This window comes from Leopardus geoffroyi, chromosome B4 (genome assembly GCF_018350155.1).
Source record: "Leopardus geoffroyi isolate Oge1 chromosome B4, O.geoffroyi_Oge1_pat1.0, whole genome shotgun sequence".
Classification (NCBI taxonomy): domain Eukaryota; kingdom Metazoa; phylum Chordata; class Mammalia; order Carnivora; family Felidae; genus Leopardus; species Leopardus geoffroyi.
Genome location: NC_059341.1, coordinates 44571704 through 44591044, shown reverse-complemented (window position 1 = coordinate 44591044; position 19341 = coordinate 44571704). Strand labels below are relative to the sequence as shown.

General features: G+C 38.4%; 1 protein-coding gene across 1 annotated transcript; it reads left to right on the top strand.

Annotated features, from left to right (window-relative positions):
- The first annotated feature begins 366 nt into the window (after nucleotides 1-366).
- Nucleotides 367-18279, top strand: LOC123591786 (NKG2-A/NKG2-B type II integral membrane protein-like). The gene is made up of 6 exons (XM_045466458.1): nucleotides 367-553; nucleotides 889-966; nucleotides 1427-1480; nucleotides 2027-2178; nucleotides 17491-17594; nucleotides 17829-18279. Exons 1-6 carry the CDS (start codon nucleotides 367-369, stop codon nucleotides 17947-17949), a joined length of 696 nt encoding a protein of 231 aa, XP_045322414.1. The 3' UTR covers nucleotides 17950-18279.
- Nucleotides 18280-19341: the final 1062 nt, after the last annotated feature.

Sequence of the window (19341 nt, the reverse complement as noted above, 5' to 3'; positions counted from 1 at the left end):
CCTGGTTATTTTCATAGTGTTGAAATATGTCTGTGGAAACTGTCCTTACATTCATGAGGACAGTATTATTCATGAATTCCTTTCTTCTTCACTAATTTAGTGCCTTACAAGTTTTCCAATCAGTATTATTACGCTATTATTGTAAAAAAAAAAACATTTATTCTATCATGAAACACTTATTTCAAGCTCTGTGGAAGTTAGTACCAGATTTTACATTATTCAACTGCAAATGAGGAGTATCCCTCACCCTGCACCCCACCCGGTGTCACTGTACTAGCAATGTCATCAGCACATGACACACACTCTTGATCAAGACCTTCAGGGCAGTTTCATCCACATTGTAGCTGACACTACTCAGCTGCAGACATGAACAACCAAGGCGTGACTTATGCAGAACTCCATCATGCTAAGGGCTCAAAAAGACAGCAAGTGCAACCTAAGGGCACGAAAAGTTCCATTTCAGTAACTGAGGAGGAGATAGCCTATGCAGAATTGAATCTTCAAAATGCTTCTCGGGACCTTCAAGGGAATGGCAAGAACTCTCCCTGCAAAGGTAAAAAACATTTAATGCAGACAAGTATGTCTGTTTTAGGATTTGAAGTTGGGGTGTAAGGGTGTAGGGGTGTAGGGAAAGAGTAGGAAGTGATCTCACATAGTTTTCATTTGTGAGGACCAGAGCTGGAGGTTGGAAATGGTATTGTAATTGAACGCATTGGTATATTCTGAGAGAAGATTCCAATGATAGTGATGGGTTTGAGGTGCAGGTTATTGTATGTGATTCCCTGTGCATTGTCATTTCTCTTGCTTGTATATCTCGTAAATGATTGTTTCCGGGCATCCTTTCTCACTGTTTGCCTTCCTCTTCCTACTACTCACCTTCATGTCCAGAGAAGCTCATTGCTGGTATCTTGGGAATCCTCTGCCTCGTCTTGATGTCCACTGTGGTAACAATAGCTGTTATTCCCTGTAAGTACGTGTTTGAATGACTAAAAGGGAATTTTTCACTTTACTGATCATCAGTTCCTCGACAGTGTGTAAATACTTTGAATTTATTATCTCATTTTAACACATTTTTTAAGCATGCTCTAAGTGTGGAATGATTATTTAGAGGTTATCTAAAGTAGAAATAACAGAATACATTTAGGGAGAATTAAACATATATTTGGATTTAATAACTCGAAGGCAAGTCATAGAAGAGACTTTATGGTGAAATACTCATTAATTCTTGAGATTGCTTAAACTAAATATTGTAAGAGATGGTGAGGTTTGGTTCTTTAATCTTTTGAAGTATTCCCTCCCTCATGTTCATTACTTCATTTAATTTGTCTGGTAAAATAGCACACCCAATTTTAAAGTAGGAAACTCAAATTATTATGATTCACTTCATTTAATATTATGTTTTTTGAGAATTGCTTTAATGTTCTAGCTACTGAAGGACCAGAACAGAACAAAACATCCCTGGAAACAAGGATCCACAAAGGTACAACATCCCTTGCAAAGTTCTGATATTAGTTTCGTGTCTAATTTAGCTCTATCTTCAACTAGGCAAAGAGGATAATAGATTCTTTTGGGAAAAGTGAATTAGGAAATCGCCTAATGAACTTTCAGAAATAATGATTATAGGAGAGTATTACTTCTCAGGCAACAACACTAAGAAATACTCATTTAAAATTACTGTACCTGTTGTTAACAATTGCCTCACATTCCCTCCTCCTATAACATGATAAAAGATAAATCATTCCATAAAGGTGGTTTTGTTCACTGACTCTCGGGACATGTAGAGATGGACATTTTTGTGTTTGCTTTATATGGGCACATAAATTAGGGGATGAAAGCCTGACTCTTCTCTGAGTGTGTGTGTGTGTGTGTGTGTGTGTGTGTGTGTGTGTGTTTTGCTTTAATTTTACCAGCTTGTGAGGGTCTACGAATATGTTATGTACATGTATGTGTACCCATATACAGTATGTAAATTTTCATTTTGTAATAGTCAAAGCTTTTTGGATAATATCTCATAATCTCTCGCCAGCGTGTCTCTGTTGTCATTGTCTGAAAGAGTGGGTTACGTATTCCAACAACTGCTATTACATTAGCACTGAGGAAAAATCATGGAACGAGAGTTTGACGTCTTGTGCTTCTAAGAATTCTAACCTGCTCTACTATGATGATGAAGAGGACAAGGTAAGTTTTCAAGATGTTTCCAGATTCTGTTAAAAGCTTGTGAGTTAATATTATACTTGTAGAGTTCATCCATAGTTACATATGTATTTATAGTTTATTCATTTTAAAGTCTAATTTTCCATGGTTTGACTCTATGACACATTATTTACATTTTTTTTTAAAAATTTTTTTTTTTCAACGTTTATTTATTTTTGGGACAGAGAGAGACAGAGCATGAACGGGGGAGGGGCAGAGAGAGAGGGAGACACAGAATCGGAAACAGGCTCCAGGCTCTGAGCCATCAGCCCAGAGCCCGACGCGGGGCTCGAACTCACGGACCGCGAGATCGTGACCTGGCTGAAGTCGGACGCTTAACCGACTGCGCCACCCAGGCGCCCCTACATTTTTATACTTTTAATGTACATTTGATAATTTCTAGGTCTTACTTTTCATAGAAACCTGTGTTTCTAGAAATGCTCTTTTTCCTGAAATAGACTTTACATTTAATTTTACAACACATCAAGGAAACTAGGCATATGATTGTGCAAATTGATTACAAAATAGAATCACACAGTTACAAATTACATCATGAGACAGAAGTTTAAAGCCTTTATCAGGCCTGCCCATTTTCATTTTATGAAATATCTCTGTTTATTTGGAGCTTTATATCAATGGAATCATTCAATGTGCATTTTTCTGTGTGTCTCCCTTCTCTCCCAGATACTATCTGTAATGTGTCTATATAAACACATATGTCTATAGTTTGTGAAATTTCACTGCTGTCTTATATGAATATGACATTTTAAAAACCATTCTCAGAAATTTAGTTTTTTTTTAATATGTGGATATTATGAATAAAATTTTATGAAAATTCTTTTCTGTCTTCCTCAACATATCATAATCACTTATTATATATACCTACATATATATATATGTATATATATATATATAACTACATAACATATATAACTACATAATATATATAATATACATATTATAACTATGTAATATAAATATGGTTTTCATAATAAAATAATGATGTATAAATGTAAAATGATTGTATTTATGTATAATTATACTACACTTCCCTGTAAGCATTAGTAGGAAATTGCACATAGATATGTGTATATTTCACTATACTAAATTATCCCTATATTTTTCTATTTTATTGTGTAAAATACGTTGTACCAAATAGGCCTTTGATCCAAAGCTCAGCAGTCTCAGAAAAATGAATTAAAAGTTCTGATGGTTAGAAACAGTACCCTTTTCCTGGGTTGTAAATCTCAAGGCTATTCTCTTTTCTGAGAATGAGAAGTGTTGGGTTGTGTCTCTTGCCCATTTCTCCAGGATGGTGTCTTCTTTTCATTTCTTAGAAGTCTTTGTCATATTTCAGATATGATCTCTTTTTTGAGCTTTTATGATGCAAATACCTGCATCTGCATTTTCACTCTCATACTGGAGTCTTTAATGATCAGAATTTTTATTTATTTATTTATTTATTTATTTATTTATTTTAAATATAATTTATTGCCAAATTGGCTTACATACAACACCCAATGCTCATCCCAGCAAGTGCCCTCCTCAATGCCCACCACCCATTTTCCCCTCTCCCCCACCCCACTATCCATCCTTAGTTTGTTCTCTGTATTTAAGAGTGTCTTGTGGGTTGCCTCCTTCCCTCTCTGTTTGTAACTATTTTTTTCCCCTTCCCTTACACCACGGTCTATTCTTAAGTTTCTCAACATCCACATATGAGTGAAAACATGATATCTCTCCTCTGACTGACATTTCATTCAGCATTGTACCTTAAGCCGTATAGTTTCTTTGGTCAATTTTCTTTTATTTTCTTTTTCCCCACCTCCTTCATTTTCCTTTCTCTCTCTCTGGAATGAACAGAATTTTAATGTTACCATGGTCCTACTTAGCATTTTGTGTGTTACCATGATTATTACGGACCTATTTGAGAAGTTAGCGAAAGTTCATGAATATAATTTCCTCTATTATATTCCTGCATTTACCTTTTTCTTTATTTACTTATGTTTTAACTTTTAATTATGGTTTATTATCCAAATAGAATTTATTTTTTGTGATGCTATATTTCTGATGCTGAGATAAAAGTGAAGGTTATATTTTTCTACATCATTACCTCTGTGATGGAGCATCATTTATAGCAAAGTAGGTCTTTTCTTCATCAATAATTTTATATACATAAAGTTATATATGTATACATATTCTCTAATCTCCTTTATATAAATAATATAGATATTATATATCTTTATATAGAGAAGTATATATTCACAGATCACTGTCTATACAGTCTGTCACAACCCACAGCAGTTTGAGTAAAATGTAGAGACTTACTTGCCTTTATGACCCCTTACCATGTCCCAATTATACTCTAAGTGTTCTAACTATTTCTCCACTTACTTTGAGAATCACATGGAATTGATGATTTTGCTTCAACTGATAATTTTGCTTCAAATATCAAACAATTTTGAAAACACAGGAGGTGAAGGAAAGTCCATTGACCTAGTAAGAATTTTATTCTTACTTTTGTTCTCTCTTTCTTCCTTATGATCCAAAATGCCTTCTTTTACCATTTATTCCCTTTAGGTGTTCTTTCAGAGTGGGTCTGGTGGTGATACATTTTCTTAGTTTTCCTTTATCAGACAAAGTCTTGATTAGGATGCCTATTGATATTTTTGGTGGATAGTCAATGGTTTTTTATTAGAATCACGCAGTTAGTGTCTAAAACTTTTCTATATTTCTAGCATGCCTTTTATCTGTCATTTTGACCAGAGAGAAAAAATATTGTGGAGACTTGGGTGTGTACCTGTTGGTGTCTGTGGTTTGCTAAGCTCTCTGACACCAGTCTACGTGAGGTAGAGGGAAATTCCGGGGAGCTCACCACCATGTCATTCCTCGGGTCTCCAGGGCTGGGATCTGTCGTCTTTCTCGTTATCTTTCTGACTCTATGTTGTCTTATGAATAATACCCAGGGATTGTAGCTGTATCGGTGGGAGGAATAGGGAAAAGTCTATCCAGTCTATCTTTCCAGAACAGAAAGTCTGGTCTGGGGTGGTTTTCATTTGAATGCTCCTAAGACTAATTGTGTTGAGCATCTTTTCCTGTACTCATTGGCCATGTCCACATGGTGTTTGGTGAAGTATCTATAGAAATATTTTGGTAATATTTTACTTTGTTTCATTGTATTTTGAGAATTCTTTATGTACCCTGGAGGCAAGCCTTTTATTAGATGTATGATTTGTACATGTTTCTTCACAAGTTTATGACTTTCTTTCCTCTTCAAAGAGCAGACATTATCTTGAAGAACTACACTTCATCAAGATCTTCTTTTATGGATTGTGTTCTTGGTATTTTGTCTAAAATATCTCTGCCCAACTGTAGGTCATACAGTTTTTATAATACGTCTTGAAAGGTTTTGTTTTCAATTATGTGTGATCAATTTTGAGCATTTTAAATATAGTATAAAGTATATAATTATTAATAGTATTTAATACTCCATTGTTTCCACAGCCTTTATTGAAAAGACTATACTATTCCAATGAGTGTGCATTTTTTGGAAATCTGCATTTCGTATTGTGTGGGTACAAATTTTGCACTTTCTCATGTGTTTAATGTCCTTATGTTTTTTTTAATGTTAGTTTCATAATTTAAATACTTTCTTGGGGGTGACTGGGTGGCTCAGTCATTTGGGCGTCCAACATTGGCTCAGGTCATGATCTCGCGGTTCATGGGTTTGAGCCCCGCGTCAGGCTCTGGGCTGACTGCTAGAGCCTGGGGGTTGCATTGGATTCTGTGTCTCCCTCTCTCTGCTCCTCCTCCACTAACTCTCTCTCTCTCTCTCTGTCTCTCACACTCACACACAAATAAATAAAGCTTAATTTTTTTAAAAAAGACCTTCCTTTTTATTTTAAATGTTTATGTATTTATTTTGAGACAGTGAGAATGCAAATGGTGGGAGGGGCAGGGGGTCAGCACAGAGCCTGCCTTGGGGCTTCATCTCAGGAACAATCGGATCATGACCTAGGCAGGAGCACAACTGACTGATCTACCCAGTTGCCCCCTAAATTGTCCTTTGGTAAACGGTGAGTTTATACAAGTTCATTTTCAGAGTTATTTTATCTATTCAGGATCTTCCTGGATGTTTCATATTCATTTGTATCTTTCTAAAGTTTTTTTAAAATGTTTACATTTATTTATTTATTTTGTGTGAGAGGGAAGTGGACAGGAGAGGGACAGAGAGAGGGAAAGGAAGAGAGAGAAAATTCCAAGCAGGTTCCCGCTGTCAACACAGAGCCCAATGCAGGGCTGCAACTCACAAATTGAGATCATGACCTGAGCCAAAATCAAGAGTTGGAGGCTCAACCAATGGAACCACCCAGGTGCCCCTTTCTAAAGGCTTTTTAAAAATGAGAATAAATATTAGTTTTTTCAGGTGCCTTCTTCATCAGAGGAATCACATTTAAATATATTTGCGTTTCTTCATAATATGCTCCTCTGATAGTTTTTATTGTGGTATAATGTACATACAGATGGATGACAGCTATACATGCCAATAGACGGGCTGAGGTTTCAGTGTGACCATTGCATGGAATGAGAAAATGAATATTACCAGCATTGCAAAATGCCACTAACAATTTCTTTTCTGCATTTTAAAAACGGTTTATATACATGGAATCATACGGTATGCATATTGTATTTTTGGCATTTTCAGGTGAAGGTAAACTTGTGTGATTCATCCCTATAGCTGCACTGGTTGTATATTGTCCACATGTCTTTGTTGTTCTGTTGTCGGATTCTACTACAATGTATTCACCGATTCTATTGCTGACGTTCTTGGATATTTGGGTATTGATCCATTTGGGCTTCTTTGATTTATTCTACTACATATCTTTTACAGTCAGGTTTCAGCTAAACGTATGTATATCATTTCTTCCTTCTATAACCTTAAGTGGCCCTTCTCTTCTTGCTTCTTGAGAGGGAAGCAACTTAGACCATGCATTTATAATGTTCTTCCTTTGTAGCGTAATTGACGAAGGTCAAAATTGTCTCTACCCGACTTTAGTTTCATCCTAAAAGTTATGAAGTATTCTCAGTTTATTATCAACCAGTACAAGGTAATTTCTGTCATCCGGCACAAGACATTTTCAAAGATTTCATCTTTGAAAGGTAAATTTTTCAGAAGTCTATCACTTTCCACGTGTTGGAAATTTCCTGGATTTCTTTCCATTGTTTCCTCTCATTGATTTCTTTGTCTTCAGAGAAAATACTTTGAATATTTCCATCCTCAAAATTTTTGATCCCTATCGATGACCTGGAACTCTTCCTATGTACGTCAGTTACGTCAAGCTAGTTCCTAGTATTTTGACAGTCTTCCTTAGTCTTCCTGATTTTGTGAATAGCTGGTCTTACTTACTGAAGGAAAAGGTTTCAGTCTTCAACTAAACTCATTGAGTTGTCTATTTATCCTTCTAATTCTGTCATTTCTATTCCATGTGTTTAAGGATTCTGTTGTTAGGTGAATAATGTATGTTTATAATTGTTTTATCTTCCTCATATTGACAGCCTTAACATTTTGAAATGTTTCTTTTAATTTCTACTAATATTTCTTGTTTTAACACTTACTTTGTCATTAGAATATTGGCTTTGTTATTGGCCATTTCTGATTATTCCTTGTAGGGTCTATTTTTTTGGTATCCTTTTATTTTCTCCCAATTTTGCCATTGAATCTACTATGTGTCCATTACAGGGAGCATATAGATGGATGCTACTCTTTTATTCAGGATGACACTTTCTATTTTATAATTGGAATATTTATTTAATTCCCATGAATGCAATTACTGGGATAGTTGGGTTTAAGTATACCATTCGCTATTTACTCTATATTTATGTCTTGTTTTCTTTTTCCATTTTACCTGATATCGTTTGTATTAAACATATATTAGTGTTCCACTTTAATTCCTCTATTGATGTCTTAGCTATATTCTTAAGCTTTTTCCTTAGTAGGAGTGGTAGGTATTACAAATCTTTTGCTTGTTTTTATGGAGATGAAATTGACGTCTAACCTTGTATACATTTAAGGTCTACACTGTGTTCCTTTGATAAGTTTATGTATTGCCATATGACTACTGTGGCCATGTTAGGTAACACCTTTGTCATGTCACATGTTTATCATTCTTTGTGTGTGTTGAGGACAGCTAAGAATTAGTCTCAGCAACTTCAAAGTTTATAAAACAGTAATGTTGTCTGTAATCACTACATCGTATATTAGACCTCCAGCAATTGTTATCTGCTAGTTATAATTTTGTATTCTTTAAGAACTTTTTTCAATGTTTATTTTTTGAGAAAGAGAGACAGACAGACAGACATGAGTGCGTGAGGGTCAGAGAGAGAGAGACACACACACACACAGAATGTGAAGATAGCTCCAGGCTCTGAGCAGTCAGCACAGAACCCGACATGAGACTCAAACTCAGAAACCGTGAGATCATGACCTGAGCCAAAGTTGGGTGCTTAATTGACTAAGCCACCCAGGAGCCCCGTTAATTTGTATTCTTAAATATCTTCCGAAACCCCCCAACCCACAACTCCTGATAAACACATTCTACTCTTTGTTTTTACCAGTTCAGTTTTTTAGATTTCCTATGTAAGGCAATACAATATTTGTCTCTCTCTGTCTTATTTTTGTCACTCAACATAATGCCTTCAAGGCCCTTCCATTTGCCCACAAATGGCAAGATTTTCTTCTGTTACCTGCTTAAATAATATTTCAGTGAGTGTGTGTGTGTGTGTGTGTGTGTGTGTGTGTGTGTATGGGTATGTACGTGTATATATATCACACTTTCTTTAATTATATGTCAGTTGGCAGATACTTAGGTTCCTTTCATTTCTCGGCTATTGGGAATCATGTTGCAACGAGCATGGGTGTGCAGATAGACCTTTGAGGAACTGATCAGTGCCTTTATTTATTTTGAAAAATGTTTAATGTTTATTTATTTTTGAGAGGAGGGGGAGGGTCAGAGAGACAGGGAGACACAGAATCCAAAGCACATTCCAGGCTTGGAGCTTCAGCACAGAGCCCAATAGGGGACCTGAACCCACAAACAAGATTATGACCAAAGCCAAAGTCGAACACTCAACCTAAGGAGCCACCCAGGTGCCCCACTGATCAGTTCCTTTAAGTACGTATGTAGAAGTGACATTACTGAAAAACTGCCATACTATTTTCCTTTGTGGCAGCACCAGTTTACATTTCCCCCAAAGGATTTCATTTTCTTCACATCCTCACCACATTAATTCTCTGTTATCTTTTGGAAAAAGCCTCTTACAGGTGTGAGGTGACATCTCATTGTGGTTTTGATTTGTATTACCCTGATCAGTGATTTTGAGCACCTTTCATGTACCTATTGGCCATTTGCATGTCTTCAGAAAAATGTATACTGAGGCCCTTGGCCCATTTTTATATTAGATTTCTTTCTTTGGTTTTATTTCATTGTTTGTGTTCTTTATATACATGTGATATTAGCCCCTTCTCTGATATTGGATTCCAGATATTTTCTTCTCTTCTGTCCATGATCTCTCAATTATTTGATTCTTTCCTTTGCTGGGCAGAAGGTCTTTCATTTAAAGCAGTCCTGCTTTTTTTATTTTAGTTTTTGTTGCCTGTGATTTTGAGGGCTTATCCCTGAGTTAATTACCTAACCAAAGTCAAGGATCTTTTCCCTTTTGTCTCTCCCAGTGATTTTATATTTTTTATATATTCTTTGTGACCAATTTTTGTCTCTTAGTTTCAGCTTAATGAATGCCCTTTAACATTTGCATAGGGCAGGTCTAATTTCTTCCGACACCTGACTTTAACCACCACAGGCCTCATTCTGCTGCTTTCCCCTGACTGCAATATGGGGCAAGTGTCGATACGTTGACACACCGCCCTCCAGGATGCTGGGAAAGTCTTTATCTTTTCTTCATTTCTAAATGACAGATTTGCTGAGTAAGGTATTCTTGGTTGACTGTTTCTTTCCCTTTGACCACTTTCAAAATGTCATCCCGCTTTCTTCTGTCATTCTATGGGAAGAAGATCTTGTGAGATGTTCCTTTTTGGTGTCTGGCATGGCACGCTGACCTCAGAGCCCTCAAAGCACTTTTGAAGCTGTTGCCCAAGACCAGGCACACATGGAACTACCATAAGAACTTGGGTCTTGGTACATAAGTTCACTTGTTGTGGCTGTGGCACTAGGGAGGTGACATGTGTAGATATTCCATGGCAACTCTACCTGGGTCTCAGGGGCTCACTGTTGTAACTCTGACTGGCACAGGAATATAGCAGTCACACAGGCCCTGGATGACAAGGTACAGTGGTGGCTTGGAGCCAGTGGTCAGCGTGTGGTAGTAACATATAGTGGGGAGGGTGAGTCAAAGGTTCAAGTCTGTCCCAAGTGGCAGTCACTAGAGAGCAGCAGAATGATCCATTCGTGGTTTGTTAAAGCCATGTATCAGGACCCAGGGATCTGGACACAGACCTCTAGCCACATGGCCTCGAATGACAGCTTAAGTGGTCATGTGGAGACTGAAAGTGTCTTGGGATGCAGCAGTATAGTAGCAGCAATGAAGCGTCTGAGTCCTACAATGGGACCGAAGAGATGGGGCTCAAGGCAGTGGTGACTTGGCCTACCAATGATGGGTCAGAGCCCTGAGCTACCATAGGCGGAGAAAAGTCTTCAGGTGTTAGCTATGGCAGTTCAGAGTCAAGGCCTGGGAGGTTTTGGGGTTCCGAATAGCAGGAGCATCCTTTACAATGAAGACACAGGGTCATAAAATGGAACATGGTGAGTGGGGCTCAGGGCAGCAACATATGCACCACTAGTTGCAGCTGAGGCACATATTAAGACGTTGGGGTCGGGAAACAGCCCCAGTAGTGTGAGACAAAGCCCCAACTAGGACAGGAGTGGGCAAAAATCAGAGGCAGCTCTAGTCTCCTACAGAGGAGGAGCTATGGCAACCAATCCCTAAGAGAAGAGCCCCTCAAGGCAACCCTCACTGTTGCAACAGCTCCAGCCCCTGAGAATAGGTGTAGAGGGGGCACTCTGGGCTGGTGCATGAAGTGGGATCAGCATTGGTGAGGCACCTCTGCTGCAAAAGCTGAACACACGCACATAGTTGAAGCTTGCTGGGTTCTCCTGCTCCCCTTCTCTCCATGAGGTGACTTCCCCAGAGGGCATTCCTCCAGGAGCCAAGTGGCTCTCAGCTGGAGGGTTGGGTGATGCAGGCAAAATGCTTCCTTTACTTTCCACGGGACCATCCTGGATTTTTGATCAGCACCTGATTTTTGTGACTTCTTTGTTGTCTAGAGCTTTCCCTGAGCCGTGTAACTGATTGTCATCTACGTCACATTAATCCTGACTAATTTCCAATAAAATATATTAAATTAGCACTAACATAGCTCCATTCCCACCACGTGTTATGGGTATGCTTCAACTTTCCAAAAAGTTTCATGACATCACTTTGCTTTTGTGAAAGAACTACATTAGTACCAGTTCTTGCTGAAGAGGAGAAATCTGAAGGGGACTTTTGTTTTTAGGAGAAAAGGCGAAAAGTGGAAATTGGGCTCAGTACTGGTTTTACTGTTAGTGTCAGCTCACACCCCAAGCAGCAAGATTCGTCCTGTCAAGTTCATTTCTCAGAAACTATATACTCTGTATATCAGTATCAAGCAGCGGTTTGAACTGTATTTTTGAGTGTCTGTGCTTCATCTCAATTTATTTCGTGCATCCACTCACAAGGTGTGTTTTGAGGTGTCAGAGAAGCCTAAGGGAGGGTATCTTTTGTGATTTAGGTTTTTGGGCGCTGGTTATTTTTTGCATCGGGGAAAGCTCAACAATCTTCCCATGTGAATTAATGATACCTGCGTTTTCAATTTATACCACCTCGGCTTAGGAGAGGTTTCATAAGGAACAACCTACTTTCAGAGAGAATGAGAAACATGTACTTCTAACAGTGCTGTCCTGAGGAAAGCTAGCCCTGGTTTCTGAACACAAATGGTTCACATCTTTACCTTCTCTGCTTTCATGATTTCATATTGGGTCCCTGAAATGAAGCATTTGTGGAGACTGTACCACGAAAAGGAACAAATGCTAAAAACAATAAGGTTTATGCTGTAGATCCCACCATACAGTGACTGCTATAATTATGGCCTCAAATATCTTTTAAAGCTACTCAGAAAGGAAAATACACACAGAGACTGTAAATTTGACCGACATATTTATCATTCCTGCTGATCTCTATTCTTTCTTGTGGATATGCATTACCATCTAGCGTCATTTACTTGCAGCTTGAAGAACATTGTTGAAAACCAGGTGTCCTAAGTAGAAACCCTGTTTGGTTTTGTGTTTGATGTGGGGTCTTTGTGTATCTTCTTCTGTGAAAGACTGTTTTGCTGAATTTATAATTCTTGTTTGACAGGTTTTTTTTTTTTTTTCCCCTGTGTGTGTGCGGGGAGTGGGTTTGCTTTTTTTTTTTTTTTTTTCAGTATTTTTTCTGGTGAAAACTCCTCTTTTAATCACATTCCTATTTTCCTAAATATAATGAGTTGTTTTTCCCTTGCTTTTGTCAAGATCACTTCTTTCTGTTTGTTTGCCTTTCATTTTATTTTTCAGCTGTTGCAAAATAAAAGTCCACATGACGTAAAATCTACCGCATTACCCATGTTCAAAAAATCGACTACTTTCTTTTTTTTTTTTTTTTAATTTTTTTTTAACGTTTATTTATTTTTGGGACAGAGAGAGACAGAGCATGAACGGGGGAGGGGCAGAGAGAGAGGGAGACACAGAATCGGAAACAGGCTCCAGGCTCTGAGCCATCAGCCCGGAGCCTGACGCGGGGCTCAAACTCACGGACCATGAGATCGTGACCTGGCTGAAGTCGGACACTTAACCGACTGCGCCACCCAGGTGCCCCTCGACTACTTTCTTAGAGCGGTTTTAGGTTCATAGCAAAACTCAGACATAGCACAGATATATGCTGTATTCCCCTACTGTCTATGTGTCAATGCACAAGCAGTTCATGGACTCTCTCATTTGCAAAAGCCCTCAGTGGGGTGGTCTTGGTTTACCCTTGATGTTGTGCATTTTAGAAGTTTGGAGAAGTATAGAATGACATGTATCAACCATTATGGAGTTATACAGAAGAGTTTCACTTCCTTCAAAATCCTCTGTGCTCCCCCTATCCATCCTTTCTTCCCCCTAAACCCTGTCAATCACTGATCTATTTACTGTCTGTATAATTTTGCTTTTTTGAAATTGTCGTATAGTGGGAATCTTACACTATCTCGCATCTTACACTTGCCTTTAACTAGATGATGCACCTTACCAATTTAAGCACACAGGTTAGGAGTGCTATCACATTGTTGCCCAGAAGGTATCTAGAACTTTCTGCTTGTAAAACTGGAACTCAACTCACTGAACAATAATTCCCGTTTTCCTCTTTCCCCTCAACCCTGAGCAATCACTATTCTACTTGCTCTATCACTTTTATTACTTTGGATACTTCGTATAAGTGGAATCATACAGTTTTATTTTTTACTTCGTATGTAGGACTGGCTATTTCACTTAGCATAATGTCCTGGAGCTTCATCCATATTGTAGTAGGTGGTAGGATTTCCTTCCTTTTTCTGGCTGAATAATATTACAGTGTTATGTGTATACTACGTTTTCTTTCTCCATTCATCCATCAGTGGACATTTGGGCTGCTTCTATCACGTGGCTGTTATGAATAATGCTGCACTGAGCATGGGTGTGCACCTATCATCGAGATCTTGCTTTCAATTCTTTTAGTTTCCTCCATGTGGGATTGCTGACCCATGTGGTAATTGCATTTTTAATTTCTTGAAGAAGCTCCATACACTTCTTCATAACGGTTGACCGATTTACATTCCCAAGAACAGTGTGTGAGTCTCCTCGCTTTCAACCTCCACACTGAAACATTTTTTAAAAATATGTATTTATTTATTTTGAGAGAGGGAGAGAGAGAGAGAGAGAGAGGAGAGCGAGCACAGGAGGTGTAGAGGGAGGGAGAGAGCAACTGAAGCCAGCTTTGCGCCATCAACACAGAGCCCAATGTGGGGCTCAAATCCAAAAACTGTGAGACAATGACGTGAGCCAAAACCAAGAGTCAGATGGTAACCAGCTGAGACACCCAGTCGTCCCGACACATTTTTTTATAGCATCCATCTTAATGAGTATGAGGAGACAACTCATGGTGATTTGATTTGCATTTCTTTGATCATTAGCGATATTGAGCATCTTTGCATATGATTTTCCACCATTTGTATGTTTCCTTGGAAATATGCCTATTTAATTTCTTTTCCCATTTTTTCTTTGTGTTTTCGGTGTTTGTTGTTGTCGTTAGTGACTTGTAGATTCCTTATATATTTTAGATATGATTCCCTTGTTTGATATATGATTTGCAAGTGTTTTTTCCACTCTGTCTTTTCATTGTTGATCATTCCCTTTAATGCACAGTAATGTTTTAGGTTGATATTGCCCATTTGTCTACAATGGACTTTTCCTTTGTGCCCTGTGGTTTTGGTGGCGTAGCCAAGAAATCGTTGCCAAATACAATGTTGTTTATATTCCCCCATTTTTTCTCTGAGGACTTTATAGGTTTACAACTTATATTTATGTCGTTAGTCCATTTTGAGTTAATTTTAGTGTGTGGTGTAAATATAAACATCCAGCTTCATTCTTCTGCATGTGGGTAGTCAGTTTCCAAACAACCTTTTTGAATGATTCTGTCTTTCCCTACTGAATGGTCCTGGTACCTTTATCAAAACTGATTAGACTGATTATACATGGTTTGTGTCTGGATATTTTTAAGGGATTGTTTCCATGGGGGGTTTAGGGTCTGTCTCTTTCTGTTCCTTCATCTTGCTGCTTGTATCCCGTTCCAGTCGGAACTAGTGTGCAGGGCAGGGGTATGGATTCTGTGGTAGATAATGTGGCATAAGGCTGATGGAGGTGGAAGACGTGTCACCCCTCCCTGATTTTCACACTGACTTAAGTGACTTCACAATCCACTCTCTTCCCTCAAATGTATTTCTTCGTCTGTATTTGCCAGTGTTCTTTGGTCGTTTCATTATGATGTCATGAGACATGGATTCGTACGTGGTGTTCATTCTGTTAGCAGTTTGCTAAGTTTCTGGTGTCTATAAATATTTTAAATGATATTAGTAAGTTGTTCATTCATTGCACTTTATGATTGTTGTCCTGTTTTTTTTCTGCCTCTGCTGTTCTCATATACTACTTAGACCTATGCTGGCTTTCCTGATACTGTTTTGAAAGTCTCTGAATTGTGTAAATTCTTCTCTTTTTTCTGTCTCATCCAAAGATATAAATAAGTTTTGTTACTCCTCCAATTTCATCAGTTCTTTTCTATCGCATCCCAGATTTTCTGTAGAGGAAATTTAGTGAATTTTCCATTTCTGGTGCTTATTTATGCACTCAGATTCTCTGTGGTTTCTTCATATAGTTTTATTTCTCTGTTGATCTTTCCTACTTGCTATATTTCTGCCATCACATGTTCATGTAATTATTTCAACTAAGTTTTCTGTGTAGTTTACATATATTTATAAATATGACTTTTAAATACTTTTTTTGTAGTATGTACAATATATATGACTTTTAAATACTTTTTTTTTTTGTAATATGTACAACAACTTATCCCAGTAGAAGTTTCTATTGACCTATGCTTTCCCTTTGTTGGAAGACATTTTCCAATGTCTCATCATATTTTTTAACTTTTAGATAGACACTTTTTAAAATATCATTTAGGAAACATGCATTATTTAATTTTTCCTAGATTTATTATTTTTAATTTTTTTCTTATATTTTATTTATTTTTGACACAGAGAGAGAGTGTGTGTGTGTGTGTGTGTGTGAGCAGGGGAAGCACAGAGAGAGAGGGAGACACAGAATCTGAAACAGGCTCCAGGCTCTGAGCTGTCAGCACAGAGCCCCGCGCGGGGCTTAAACTCACCAACTGGGAGATCATGACCCGCGCCGAAGCTGGACGCTTCACGGACGAGCCACCCAAGCACCCCTAGATTTACTATTTTTTTGTGTGCAAAAACTTTATGGCAGAATCTTCTCCACTAAAGTCTCCCTGCTGATAGTTTTGTTCAATTTTTCCCAATTCTTATTACTTACTTTATGACCATGTGACGTTGTAGCTTTGATGTTAATTACTAGGGTTTTTTTAGAAAGGATGTGTTCAAACACTGCAGGTCAGTAGGCTTCCACCTTCCACAATGTGAGGTCTGCACCCGTGTGTCTGAGTGTGGGAGGGGACTGTTCATAACTTTACTATCAATTCTCTGACCTCCTGTGCTCTTACGTTCTCCTGGGTTCCTCTTAGTCTCCTCTCCATCTGCGCATATTTTCTCCATCAGCTAAGAGTGTTAGAGAGCCAATGTCAACTCCTCCATTATATTCTCACATCCAGTATCTTTCCATTATATTTATGGGGCTCACAGTGCTTGACACAAACACCACAAGCTCTGACCAGGACAAGAATGGGTTTTCTTCATCATTAACGAGCAAAATCAGCCCTTGGAGCTGAAACATCAATGGGTACCCGTCCCCATCCCCAGTGCTGATCAGGTCTCCCAGCACCATTGCTCTTTGCAGCTTCTCCCAGTTGTAACAGCTGCAGTCTTCTTTTTTTTTTTTTTTTTTTTTTTTTTAATTTTTTTTTCAACGTTTATTTATTTTTGGGACAGAGAGAGACAGAGTATGAACGGGGGAGGGGCAGAGAGAGAGGAAGACACAGAATCGGAAACAGGCTCCAGGCTCCGAGCCATCAGCCCAGAGCCTGACGCAGGGCTCGAACTCACGGACCGCGAGATCGTGACCTGGCTGAAGTCGGACGCTTAACCGACTGCGCCACGCAGGCGCCCCTGCAGTCTTCTTATCACTGAGCCAGGGGTGGGCAGGCGGGGAGGCACGGGAGCATCCTAGGCGAGAAGATGACAAATGTGCTTCTGACTTGAATCTCCAGGATTTTTTCCAATGTACATATTTCAGAAGTTATTAACCTTTGATCCATTTCTAAACTCTGAAATTGTTTTCACGGTCAGGTTGTCCTCTTCACTTAGTCCTACTAAGATAATTTTATACTTTAGTGTCCAGTGCATAACATTATATTATAATGTTGAAAGTTTCTATAAAGGAAGAAAAGATGAACTTTTATTTGTTTTTATAGAATTAATTGAGTGTAAGAGCTTGTATTTGACTTCTAATGAAATGTATTTTCTCATAGTTTTTGTCGAAATTACTCTCTTATACTATATGGATTAGAGGCTCCCAGAAAAGCCATCATAGTTCATCTGTGCAGCCAAAAGCCTTAACATTGTCTTCCAAAGTGTAAGTTTCTTGACAACTTTGTATTTTATGCCTTACATTGATTAATCTTTGAAAGAAACAGAGCAATATGTGTAGAATCAGATAAACAGAATTGTTGATGTTTTTCCATAGAAGAATAGTATGGGAAATATTCGGATTGAGGTATGTAACTATTAGTCAAGTTAATGGTTTATTCAACAAAATACCCCGGTATATATTGTTAAGATTAATGAGGTATAATTCTTTCTATTTCAGGTTGTCAGTATCTTCGGAGAGTGACAAGAAATGTCCATATTTCCCTTTTTATTTTAAAAAAATTAGGTTTGCACCCTGCTTTGGAACGAGACTGTATGTTTGTAAGCACCAGGCATGTTAGTTGCTTCATTTTGGCATAATGCTATTTCATCATTTATAAAGAATACATTTCTCATTACTTTAACAGCCGTACAATGATTTTCTCTGCATATTTTTAAGAGATGGTTTTTAGTGTAATTTTAGGTTCACAACAAGATTAAGAGGAAGGTACAGAGATTTCCTATATTGTCCCTGTCTACACACATCCATGGACTCTCCCATTATCACCATCGCTCACTAGAAGGTTTCATTTCTTACCAAGGATGAGTCTGCATTGGGACGCCTGGGTGGCACAGTCGGTTAAGTGTCCAACTTCGTCTCAGGTCATGATCTCACGGTTTGTGGGTTCGAGCCCCGCGTTAGGTTCTGTGCTGACAGCTCGGAACCTGGAGTTAGGTTCTGTGCTGACAGCTTGGAACCTGGAGCCTGCTGCGGATTCTGTGTCTCCCTCTCTCTCTGCCCGCTTCCCCAATCAGGCTCTGTCTCTGTCTCTCTCTCTCCAAAATAAATAGACATAAAAAAATTTTAAAGAATGAATCCACATCAATGCATATATATCACCCAAAGTCCAAAGTGTACTTGAGACTTCACCATTGGTGTCACAGAACTCTTTCTCCAATTTAATTATATTAACTTAAAAAAATATACTCAGGTATATATTACTCATTTCTTAAGCTTTTGCTGTTTAGTAAAACAAATTATATATAAGTTAGATATCATAATATTATTGTAAAATTCTGAAGGAAGTGAGTAATTGCACTTACATTTCCAACTTAATTGATTTCTCCTAGCCCTTAAAAGGCCTCAAATGAGGATTGAGCAACCCAGGGTGACAAAGGTATGAGTCAGAATTAAGGCAGGAGACAGAAACAAGGGGAAGTTGAGGTAAACAATTACTATCTGCTTGGAAGGGAAAGTCTACGAAGAGGAAAGCCTACTAAAATAAAGAAAATTACAAAGACTATCATAGACTTAAAGGACGGATCACTGAAGCCAGGTCTACTCTCCGAAGATGGGATTCAGATGCCATTGAAGACGATGTGGCTACACACAGCTTCACGGCTGACACGCTCACTGAAATGGCCTGGTTCAGAGCAGCTCCACACTCCACGGGCTGAACCTGGTGAGGAAGGATCTCAGGCTGTGACTGGCAAACAGGAACAACTCCCTGTTAGAGCATCAAGAGAAAAGACCAGAAGACAGGAAACTGACAGATTGGCTCTAAGAACTTGCTGGAGGACGAATACACAGGACTTCTTGCAAGTGTGCACCTGGCAACAAAGCCATAGTGGCCAAAGGAGAGAAAATGTCATGAAACCAGGAAGAAGAGCCCTTTCTGCTGCCCTGTCTCTCCATTGTCTCTTACCGACAAAAGTCAATTTTATGTGAGATGACAAGAGAGAAAATGGGTAGG